The sequence below is a fragment of the Mauremys reevesii genome, linkage group 5, assembly GCF_016161935.1.
Source record: "Mauremys reevesii isolate NIE-2019 linkage group 5, ASM1616193v1, whole genome shotgun sequence".
Classification (NCBI taxonomy): Eukaryota; Metazoa; Chordata; order Testudines; family Geoemydidae; genus Mauremys; species Mauremys reevesii.
Genome location: NC_052627.1, coordinates 69512460 through 69524874, shown reverse-complemented (window position 1 = coordinate 69524874; position 12415 = coordinate 69512460). Strand labels below are relative to the sequence as shown.

Below are 12415 nucleotides of genomic sequence, written 5' to 3'. Positions count from 1 at the left end.
AGAAAAGGGGGAGGAGGTGGGGGGGAGAAGAGGCCGGTCAAGGGTGGGGGCTTGAGGGAAGGAATTGAGTAGGCGGGCTGAAGGTTGAACCCCCCCCCTCTCCCCCCCGCCTCTGGTGCTTGTAGAGTAAGGGAAGCTGCCCTGGAACCTAACCCCCCACCTTTACATTAATTCTTATGGGGAAACTGGTTTCGCTTAACATCGTTTTACTAAAGTCCCATTTTTCAGGAACATAACTACAACGTTGAGGAGTTACTGTACTGTACTGGGTTGGTAGAAAGACTCTTTGCTGCAAATAGTACCTAAGAAGAAAATTCTGAGTTTGAACTGGTTCCTCTTTCTGTTATACATTTTCTCTTGCCCAGCCCTAGGTGGGTCTCCTTTCTCTTAATCTGACCACACTTAGGCCTATTCAATTTATTCATAAATGATCTGGAGAAAGGGGTAAACAGTGAGGTGGCAAAGTTTGCAGATGATACTAAACTGCTCAAGATAGTTAAGACCAAAGCAGATTGTGAAGAACTTCAAAAAGATCTTACAAAACTAAGTGATTGGGCAACAAAATGGCAAATGAAATTTAATGTGGATAAATGTTAAGTAATGCATATTGGAAAAAAATAACCTCAACTATACATACAATATGATGGGGGCTAATTTAGCTACAACGAGTCAGGAAAAAGATCTTGGAGTCATAGTGGATAGTTCTCTGAAGATGTCCACGCAGTGTGCAGAGGCGGTCAAAAAAGCAATCAGGATGTTAGGAATCATTAAAAAGGGGATAGAGAATAAGACTGAGAATATAGTATTGCCCTTATATAAATCCATGGTACGCCCACATCTCGAATACTGTGTACAGATGTGGTCTCCTCACCTCAAAAAAGATATTCTAGCACTAGAAAAGGTTCAGAAAAGGGCAACTAAAATGATTGGGAGTTTGGAGAGGGTCCCATACGAGGAAAGATTAAAGAGGCTAGGACTCTTCAGCTTGGAAAAGAGAAGACTAAGGGGGGATATGATAGAGGTATATAAAATCATGAGTGATGTTGAGAAAGTGGATAAGGAAAAGTTATTTACTTATTCCCATAATACAAGAACTAGGGGTCACCAAATGAAATTAATAGGCAGCAGGTTTAAAACAAATAAAAGGAAGTTCTTCTTCACGCAGCGCACAGTCAACTTGTGGAACTCCTTACCTGAGGAGGTTGTGAAGGCTAGGACTATAACAATGTTTAAAAGGGAACTGGATAAATTCATGGTGGCTAAGTCCATAAATGGCTATTAGCCAGGATGGGTAAGAATGGTGTCCCTAGCCTCTGTTCGTCAGAGGGTGGAGATGGATGGCAGGAGAGAGATCACTTGATCATTGCCTGTTCGGTTCACTCCCTCTGGGGCACCTGGCATTGGCCACTGTCGGTAGACAGATACTGGGCTAGATGGACCTTTGGTCTGATCCGGTACGGCTGTTCTTATGGTCTACAGTGTGTGTGTGGGGGGGAATCGATCTAAGTTACACAACTTCAGCTATGTGACTAACGTAGTTGAAATCGATGTACTTAGATCGACTTACTGTGGTGTCTTCACTGCAGTGAGTCGACTGCTGTCACTCCCCCGTCCACTCCGCCTGCGCTTCTCATGGCAGTGGAGTACAGGAGTCAGCAGGAGAGCACTGGGGGTTGTTTTATTGCGTCTAGATTTGATGCGATAAATCGACCCCCGCTGGATTGATCGCTGCCCGCTGATCCGGCGGGTAGTATAGACATACCTCAGTTGGTAGATCTCAGTTACTTCCCTTTGGTAACTCTGGCTAGTTTGTCTGACTGCTTGAGTTTGATCAAATGTTCTTCCTACCCTTCTGAGTTATTTTAGTCTATCTTGGGGTGGGCAAACTTTTTGGCCCGAGGGCCACATCAGGGAATAGAAATTGTGAGCATTCATGGCCCACCATACAAAATTGGGGTTGGGATGCAGGAGGGGATGCGGGCTCTGGGGTGGGGCTGGGGATGAGAGGTTTGAGGTGCAGGAGAGTGCTCCGGGCTGGGATCAAGGGTTTGGAGAGTGGGGTTGGGGCATGGAGAGAGGCTCGGAGGGTGCAGGCTCTGAGGGGCGCTTACCTCAAGTGGCTCCTGAAAGCAGTGGCATGTCTCTTCTCCGGTGCCTATGCGGAGGTGCCGCCAGACGGTTCTGTACCCTGCCCCATCTGCAGGCACCACCTAGAGCACGTAGGAGCTGGAAAGGGACCACGCCGCAGCTTCCGGGAGCCGCATGGTGCGGCCTCTGCCCCAGTGCCCCATCAGGAGCAGGGCTGAGCCGTGTGGTGCGGCCCCGGTGGGAGTAGGCCAGATTAAAATGGCTCTGTCCCGTGGACTGTGGTTTGCCCACACTTGGTCTATCTCCTTTCTGTCTCCATTTCTCAGCCTAAGATTATCTTTAAAACTGGGTTCTCCTCCTCTTTATATATAATGGTAAGTGAAGAGTGTAAAAGCCAAGTCATGCTTATAGAACTCAGTAGACTTTTGTAAATATGTAATTTGGCCTGCAAAGTCTTTATTGCTGGTGATTATGTGGGAGAGAAAACAAGAACTGACTGTTGGAGCCTAAAGTTGAGTGCAGGCCTGGCAGTTAGATTATTTCCTTACTTGTGAACTGTGCAAATTTTGATATAGAATTACCAAGAGACAGTAAACATAAAAATTAAGACTTTTTTTTAACGTACTGCAGTTCTGAAGACTGATACAAACAAGTTAGATTTGTTTGTTCCAATATTTAATCTTATCTTTTGTGAGGTAGCATTAGGTAGGGCATAGGAGTTGGAGTTCAGGTGACCTGAGTTCTATTCCCAGCTCCAGTACTAATTTTCTTTTTGACCTTGGGTTAGTTATTTAATCTCTTGACACATCTCTCTTCCCATCTTTAAAAATGTATCTAATTACCGGTATATTTTTTTGCAGAGCATTTTAAGATCTGCTAATGAACAGTGGTAAGTACTATTTTGATTTAAAAAAACATGGATTCTAACACACCAACTTTTCACTCTTTGTCTTGAATACTGTTAATGTACAAGTTCTAGGTGAACTTGGTAAAAGACTTAGGGTGGGACTGTCACGTGCTATGTGTACATTTCTCTTTTCTCAAAGATTTAGTCATAATGGAGGCTTTTGATGAACTCTGAAGTAAAAACAAAATTACCATTGACTTCAGTGGAGCCAGGATTTCATCTTCAGTCTTGAAATTAAAAATGTAAAGTCACTACATTTCATTGATGAAACAGTATATATAAGAAACTTGTGTTAGAATGTTTTCAGTAAACTGGTAATAATAGAAGACACTTGTCATTGACTCTTTGATTTGCACAGTGAGTAAGACAGGGCTACATAGTGAATTAGACCTGGGTCTTGTGGATCTGTGCCTTAATCAGTTTGCATTTACTGTGGTGTTACTAAGTGCACAGTTGAGTCCTCCACAGAGTGGACAATAAGGGTAGTGAGACAGGCGTGTGCAGTGAATGAAGCAGGGCTACATTCTGCGAACACTGAAAATAATATTGAACAGCTGCCTCGTGTTACATGGCACCCAGCTTATATACTGAACCAGGCAGCTCTGTGGAAAATAATATAATAAGAGTATATTGTAATGCATGTATTCATAGGAAGCAGAATTGAGAATTTGTAGACAATCTTAACTTTTCTACTTCCAAACTTTTTTGAGGGATTCACTTTTCCACATATACAAAAGTACACAGTAAAACAGGGGTCGGCAACCTTTCAGAAGTGGTGTGCCGAGTATTCATTTATTCACTCTTAGTTAAGGTTCCGCGTGCCAGTAATACATTTTAACGTTTTTTAGAAGGTCTCTTTCTAGAAGTCGATAATATATAACTAAACAATTGTTGTATATAAAGTAAAGAAGGTTTTTAAAATGCTTAAGAAGCTTCATTTAAAATTAAATTAAAATGCAGAGCCCCCCCAACCTCCTCCCGGACCGGTGACCAGGACCTGGGCAGTGAGTGCCACTGAAAATCAGCTTGTGTGCCGCCTTCGGCACTCGTGCCATAAGTTGCTTACCCTTGGATTAAAAGAATGTTTAATATGTTTTTTTGTCTGAGTGTTGATGGAGGAAAATCCAGTCATGGTCTCAAAGGAGTTTGCTGTCCAAATAGACAGATAATACAGTGCAAACACATATTGCACAAGGAGACTGTAAGATGACTATAACAAAGTGGTGAAGATTTGAAAAGTAATAAATGTCACCTGTCTTTTTAAGGAGGATAAGTGATAAAAAACTTCACATAAGTTTTCTGGAAGGTTTTGATGGAAGTGAAGACAGGCTATAAACTTCAAGTTCTGGTGCCAGTTTATAGCTAAATAATTTTGCCTAATTTCCGGCATAGGTATTCTGGTGCTTTTTTAATAAAATGTATTTAAGTATTCCCACTCTCTTCCTGAAGTGGTCTTCCCCAATAATATTAAGGGAGAGGTAAAGGAAGCTAAGTGCTGTAGATCTAAGTGATGCTCACCTTCTAGCTGAAGCAAAAAATATGGCACTGAATACTGACTCTACTTGGAGACTGAACGGACTCACTTTATTTGGTATTTTCTGACAGTCTACCTGCATTTCATCAAGATGAAAGAACTGAACCGTGTATAGTAATATAGCCCCCTTTCTAGACCATTCAAGCGGTGTGGGTGAGAAGTTGAGATTTGGATTCACTGACTTGCAGAGGAGAAATCAAGTTTCTTATGGAATTGAAGAGACAAATGGATTAGAAACTAAAGTGAAATGCATAACTTGAGCTGGCAGACACTAAACATTATTCAGATAACAGAGTATGCTCTATTTTTTGCCCAGCCCTTGTGTAAGGATGCCTTAGAAAAAGAACCATGGAGAAATATATTAAGGTGCAGAAGATTGGTGAAGGATCCTTTGGAAAAGCAATTCTGGTCAAAGCTAAAGAAAACAGCAGACAGTATGTTATTAAGGAGATAAACATCTGTAAGGTGAGTGATATTATTAAGTACACCTCTACCCTGCTATAACGCAACCCGATATAACACGGGCTGCTGCAGGGAGCCCTGGGCCCTTTAAATCACCACTGGAGCCCTGCCAACGCTACCTTGGGGCTATAGCAGTGGGGCTTGGGCGGGGCTTTAAAGGGCCCAGGGCTCCGGCTGCTGTGGGGAGCCCCAGGCCCTTTAAATCCTGGTGGAGCTCTGCCGCTGCTACCCTGATATAACAGGGTTTCAGCTATAACGTGGTAGGGATTTTTGGCTCCCCACGACCGCGTTATAGTGGGGTAGAGGTGTTATCAGTATATTGTTTTTTGTAATCCTGCTCTCAAAAACAGTGTCTGTTTTATTTTTTTTATTTTTTAAGATGTCCAATAAAGAGAGAGAAGAATCAAGGCGAGAAGTTGCTGTGTTGGCAAACATGAAACATCCAAATATTGTCCTGTATCGGGAATCATTTGAAGGTAAGATTCAAAACTACATACTGGAACCTGAACTAGTGAATGTACAGTAATATTAAAATACAAGTGGTGATCTATGCATTTTTTTTTTTTAAATTATATGTGATTTGAAAAACAAATCTTCCTAATATTTTCCCCTCATCTCCTTAACAGTCTCAGTTCCTTCTGGTCTGTAATTTTGTAAGCCACTGCTTCCCAAAAATAACCAAACCATACCACCACCACCACCTACCATATGTTTGTTTCATATGCTCCTTCCCTTTACATGTCTAAACATTTTTTTTGGATGAGGTTTAATGTAAGTGAAAAGTCCATGAGTTCTTGTTCCAGTTGGGAAGGTCCAGCCAGATTTTTTTTTCTTCCAATATGTATGTCTATCCTAAGCTCTACATGCTTGTACTCAAACTAAAGTTAAATATGACTGACCTCTGCCTACAAGAAATCCAGGACAGTAAGCTACCCCATACCATCGCCACAGAGCTTGAAAGGTACATGAAGTGTGTAGCTTGCCCTGATGACTTTTGATTGACTTGGGGATGGGAATTACTTTCAAAACCAAGGATCCTCAGGGAAGACATGTAAATATCAACTGACTTGAAAAGATTGAAGGTGTTGGATAAGCTATTTTAGAGCACTGCCACAGTGTGTATCACAAGAATAAGCAGACCAGATAAGGAGCCAAACATGCTATTGTGAAACAGTGTTTGAAAGCAGCTGAAAACATGAACGTAACCTATGTGCACATCTGGGGTTCCCCATGATTTAAACAGAATAATCAGACATTCCTTGTGAAGGTTTTACTTTCTATATTCATTTATTTTGTAACTATACAAGTACAATTCCATGCAACAATAACTTCATTGAAACATAGGGCTGGAAGGGACCTTAAGAAGTCATCTAGTCCAGCCCCCTGTGTTGTGACAGGACCAAGTATACCTACATCATCCCCGACAGATGTTCTAACCTGTTCTTAAAAACCTCTAATTACAGGAATTCCACAACCTCCTTAGGAAGTCTTTTCTAGTGCTTAACTGTCCTTGTAGTTAGTGGTGGGTTTTTTTCTTCATAATATTTGACCTAAATCTCCCTTTGTGTAGATTTAAGCTGATTGCTTCTTGTCCTACCTTCAGTGGACATGGAGAACAGTTGATCACTGTCTTCATTGTAACAGACCTTGGCATATCTGAAGACTGTGGAATCAGGTCCTCTCCTCAGTCTTCTCTTGACTCTCTCCAGTGTGTGCAATCCTTCTTAAAGTGTGGCACCTGGAACTAGACACAGTACTGCAGATGAGGCCTCATCAGTGCTGAGTAGAGAGGGAAAATTACCTCCCATTTCTTATGCACAGCCCTCCTGTTAATACAGCTTTGAGAGATCTCCTGGTACCCAGTACAGTATCACCTTGTTACCCCTGCCTCTAGCAAGAGGGAATATTGCCTGTGGTGGCTGGTGTTGGCCTGCTAACACAACCATCCTGTCAGTTACTCAAGCATCCTCCTCCGGGCTATGCTAGCCCTTTCTTTGACTTGCAGGTTTACAAGAAATGCACCTGAGTCTGCTGGAAACATTCCCCTGTTATGTCCTGCCCAACACTGGCTATTCACAGAAATCCCAGATCTCCTGTTCCCAGAGGAACAGTGTAACCTGATTTACCAGCTTTACCTTAAGTTATCACTCTGGTAAAATGTGTAGCAATGAATGAAGCCAAGTCAGTCAGTCTATTCCGGTGGAGTGCCCCAAGCGGGGGTTTTCCACGTCTTTTATTATAATGGTTACATAAATCATTCTGTTATGCGCATGTGCTAACATAATCCAACTACTTCGCCCCCTTCCCTGATTGGTGCCTTATGCACTGTGTACTCCAGTGGTATGCACCTGGTCGGCGCTTTATCTGTGTGTCTCCTGATCGGAAGTGTGGGGGTGTGGGAACCACTTCAGCGGCATTCCTACCCCCTTAGCGCTTAAGAAGTGTAACGTTCCTACATCCCCTCCTTTTCTGTTTTGTCGACCCGTGCCTGAGCCGCATGTTTCATGATTCTATGGGCATACATGACGGCTTGGAATGTAGGCAGGGGTTTGCGCCAAGAGGGTGTAAAGCACATCCTAATATTATTAGGAATACACTGAGCAAAGCAACAAAAACCAATCAAGCAGGCGATAACAATCAAAGCATATTGCAAAACAGTTCGGACCCATCCCATGGATGGCAGCCACGCCCAAAGGTCATCCCACCATGATGGGTTCCTGTCCTGCTGAATGTGTTGTGCCAATTCTTGGAGGTTATCTATGTGTGCATGAATCCGTTTAGAATTGTCTGTCAGATTAAAACAACACATGTCATATACCTCTTCACATCCCACATGGCTGAGCAATAGCAGGTAATCAATTACCGCTCTATTATCTAATATGGCATATATAAAATTAAACATCCCCGTTGCATGTGCAGCACTGCCCGGCGCCTTACATACTGGGACCAGGCAGGTGCCTAACAGGCCATGCATCTCAGGGGCCTGCTGTAAACAAAAGGAGAATTAATTGGCAAGAATCGCAAGTCGAGCCCATATATTATAATGCATGCGGCTATGCAATTCGGGTTCGGCCCTAACCGGTAACACACAAAAATTAGCAATCAACAAGCAAAAATGGCAGCAGTAAAATTCTCGGGGGTAGGCTTGGCCTTGTTATTCTCCAGCGTTTGCTGAACCTGCTGCGCCAGTCGTTTCACCTGCCCCCAGGTAACCTTTGGTGCCGTCTTTGTGGCTCGGCACACTGGAAAGGTCTCGGTTAGGGTCAGATTGAAGTTGGGTATCGGGTTCTTGAGGCCTTGATGCCACGTCATCGTGCCACGGTCGCACATTTTTGGCAGGGACCCACAACGGACCTGTGGGAGTAAGCACAGCGGCATGCCCCCGTCCCCAGGTTCTCAATGGAACGGGGCCATACCAATTAGGGTCTGGGCTCTGCCTATATTTAACAGATGGGAATGGGAGCGGGGTTTCCGTCTTAAATGTCATTCAGTGGCTGTAAAATTCTGAAAGATATTTAAAATATTTAGGGTAAACAATACTATCGCTAATTGATTTTGCTTGGCTCCCATGGTTGGCCCATCATCCCCCACTGTTTTATTTTGCTTTATCAGGTACTCTTTAAGTGTACGATTGGTCCATTCCACAATGGCTTGACCAGTGGAATTGTACGGAATGCCAAAAACGTGGTTAATTTGCCACTGCGTGCAAAAATCCGCAAATCTGTGAAAAATGTAGGCGGGGCCATTATCGGTGTTTATCTGTCGGGGGCGGCCCATGACGGCCACCGCAGCAAGAACATGATTAATCACATGTTTGGTCTATTCGCCCCGTTGGGGGGTGGCCCAAATATAATGAAAGTAGGTATCAATGGTAACATGTAAATATTTCCAGGAAAAAAAAGAAGGATAAAGCATAACATCCATTTGCCAAATTTGATTGAATAAAAGGCCGTGGGGGTTAACACCCAGTTCGGGGCAATGATGAAGACTTGCACAATGATTACAGGTTTAAACAATACATTGGGCCTGAATTAGGGGGATCTTAAAATGCTTCACTAAAAATTCAGCATTTTGATGAAAAAAGCATGACTATCAATGGGATCCGAAAAGAACAGAATGAATTAACTGAAAAAGTTAAAGAAAAAAAACACTGGCCAGTCAAGGACACCACGTGCAACTGAAACTTGGCGGACAGCCAAGAGAAAGGGAGGGCTTGGCGAACAGCCAAGAAGAAGGGGAACTTGGCGAACAGCCAAGAAAAGCTGCAATGAAAACGGCAGGACTCGGCCAGGCAATAGCAAAATATGTTAGCCAAAAAGGGAAGGGAAGGATCACCATCTGGGCCCATGAGTCCCCTTGGTGCTGCTGTTTTGGCATATAAGCCCAAATTTAAACATAAATACTTCCCATATAATCACTGTCTATTACCCTGGGGACTATCTAAATGCCATATTTTCCGGCATGGGAACGAGGGAGGATTAGCCCCATCGTGCCCGGGGGCAGGGGTCCAAAAAAATAAATAAAAACCACCACCACCTCCCCGGGGAAAATAAGCTCCCTATCTTTAAAACAAGGAAAAATCATTAAAAAAACAATCTTTAAAACCTATTATCATAAGCTAATAATCATATGGGATAAAACTGGAATTTGGGGTTCCACACTGCAGGGGTCCCATGGGTTAAATGCAGGCGTTAATCGCTCTAAAATCATGGAGCATTCGCCATTTACCAAATTTTACTTGATAACAAAAACTGGCGAATTCCAGGGGCTAGTGGATTTTTCCACATGGCCCGCCTGGTATTGTTCCTCACATAAGTGATACAATGCAAAAAGCTTCTCCTGGGGCAGTGGCCACTATTCCACCCACACAGGGGTACTGGTTAGCCATACAAGGGGAAGGGCAGTAAACTCAATCATGAATAATAAAATGTGAACAAAATGAATTAACTGAAAAAGGCTGAAAATAAAACATTGGCCTCAGTCAAAAATAGTAAAATGCAATCCAAATTTGCTTAACAAGTCTCTTCCCCAAAGGGATACAGCAATATCCATAATATAGGGCTTAGGGAGAATCTCCTTTCCCCCTTCTCGCGGAGTCATAGCAATCCATCGGGTGCTTTGTTGAGCAGCCTGCAATCCGCCCACTCCCCAAATGGCTGGCACTTCAAACTTGTCCCAGGTGGACGGCCACTACCAAGCGGAGATGACTGTAACGTCAGCTCCAGTATCTGCCAGTCCCTCAAGGGGGATACCGATAAGCGAGTTTCCTCATTAATTCCCACTGGGCATCAGGATTATCTGCCTGCTCTCGTATAGCGGCGAACTGTCCTGCTCCATACAATTGCTCGGGAGTATAGGCCCCCCCCAATGCCTGCCTCTGTTGTAAAGCTTCCTTTTGAAATTCACTATCCCAAATAACATACTGCGTGGGGCTTAAAAGCATCCTACAAGGATCCTTCCAATCTTGGGGGAGCATGCTATACCCATTTGCAATCCCTTCTAACATGCCTCGGGTAAAGGTGGATTCCAATCCAGACTCAGTAGCCGCTCGTCTCGCCTCTCGGAGAACAGAATAGGGGAGGGCTGTAATCCTCACTTCAGCCACCCCCTCTGCGTTGCCAGGGCGATGTGTCACTGGGAACGCAGCCAATAACTCCCTTATCTCTTCGGAGCTCTGTCCTCCCTCCTCCTTCTCCCTCTGTAACATTGCCTGAAAAGGGGACAGCCGGGAAGTCGGCTGTGAAAAGCCATCCGTACCCGGACATGCATCATGGCATTCGGGTACCGCCTCAGGCGGCTTCGGGGGCAAGATCCGAGGGTAAGGAGGGGGGGCCGAAGGCGCGGGGGTGAGAAGGATAGCCCTAGATGACGCTCCAACCCTGATTGTTTCCAGAGCCTCTGTACATCGCTGCCAAAGCAGGAGCCACTGCACCGCGGCTCTAGGCTCCGCGTGCAGTGTCGCCCCTATCTTTATGCAATCATCTACTGACAGTGACCCGTGATCCGGGTACCAAGGACATTGGCGATTGATTTCAATTAGTAGCTTTTCTAACTGACCCAGGGAAACTGGCCTGCCAGTCTGTCGTATGATATCTTGCAGCTCTTTCGCATGAACCTTCTGCTGAGCTGACAATTTCCCCCCCATACTCACGAAACGGGGCTATTCAGCGAGGGTCGATGCATCGAAGGCTTTTCCAGCTGGTGAGCAGGGGGAATCACGTCGGGGTCACCAGATGTAGCAATGAATGAAGCCAAGTCAGTCAGTCTATTCCGGTGGAGTGCCCCAAGCGGGGGTTTTCCACGTCTTTTATTATAATGGTTACATAAATCATTCTGTTATGCGCATGTGCTAACATAATCCAACTACTTCGCCCCCTTCCCTGATTGGTGCCTTATGCACTGTGTACTCCAGTGGTATGCACCTGGTCGGTGCTTTATCTGTGTGTCTCCTGATCGGAAGTGTGGGGGTGTGGGAACCACTTCAGCCGCTCTAAATCCGGGGGCAGCATTCCTACCCCCTTAGCGCTTAAGAAGTGTAACGTTCCTACAAAATGCACAGCACTTATGAATAAGGCTGCGAGTTTGTCATGGAAGACACAGATTCTGTGACTTTCTGGGACCTCCATGACTTCTGCAGTGGCTGGTGCAGCTGGCCCAGGGGCTGCCTGAGCAGCTCAGACAGCGGCTGGGCCAGCCAGACGGGCTGCTGCTGAGGCAGTCTCGGGCCACCATGCCTCCCACCTTGCCAACAGCAGCAGGAGTTTGGGTGTGGGAGGGAGCTCAGGGCTGGGCAGGAGGTTGGGGCGCGGGAGGGGTGAGGATTCCGGGCAGCGTTTACCTCAAGAGGCTCCCCAGAAGTGGCGACATGTCCCTCCCTCAGTTCCTAGGCGTAGGCATGGCCGGGCAGTTCTGCGTGCTGCCTTTGCCCGCGGACGCCACCCCCACAGCTTTTGTTGGCTCCAGTTCCTGGCCAATGGGAGTTGTGAAGCCTATGTTCGGGACGGTGGCAGTGCATGGAGCCCCCAGCCACAGAATTGTGATCCTTCTGTAACCCCAGATCCTTTCCTGCAGTATGATTGCCTACCAAGTTGGGGATGTTAGATGGGGTGGGGGCAGAGAATTCTTTCTTGGGTGTCCTGGCTGGTGAGTCTTGCCCACGTGCTCAGGGTTTAACTGATCGCCATATTTGGGGTCTGGAAGGAATTTTCGGGAAGGGTGTGAAGGTTTGTAAAGCATTGCATTTCACAGGTCTCGAGTTTCTTGAAGAATTATCTCCATACATGAATTTTGTTGTTGTTGTTCTACCCATCACTGAAATGGAAGGACACACTGGGATGGCCCGGTGGCCCCTATTGAAGTGTCGGTTTATGTGATATGGAGTGAAGACCTCGGAACCAAAAGTAGGAGTGGGCTGATAAAGTTTG

At 45.2% G+C, this 12415-nt stretch overlaps 1 protein-coding gene across 8 annotated transcripts in view; it reads left to right on the top strand.

The window, feature by feature from the left end:
• The window catches only part of NEK1 (NIMA related kinase 1), a 142155-nt gene that overhangs the window by 8376 nt on the left and 121364 nt on the right, over window positions 1-12415 (top strand). For all 8 annotated transcript variants that reach the window (XM_039542325.1, XM_039542324.1, XM_039542326.1 and 5 more), the window contains exons 2-4: window positions 2949-2977; window positions 4846-4994; window positions 5371-5467. In XM_039542325.1, the coding sequence (XP_039398259.1) occupies window positions 4878-4994; window positions 5371-5467 (214 nt within the window). In that variant the 5' untranslated portion in view covers window positions 2949-2977; window positions 4846-4877. The remainder of the gene's footprint in view (window positions 1-2948; window positions 2978-4845; window positions 4995-5370; window positions 5468-12415) is intronic.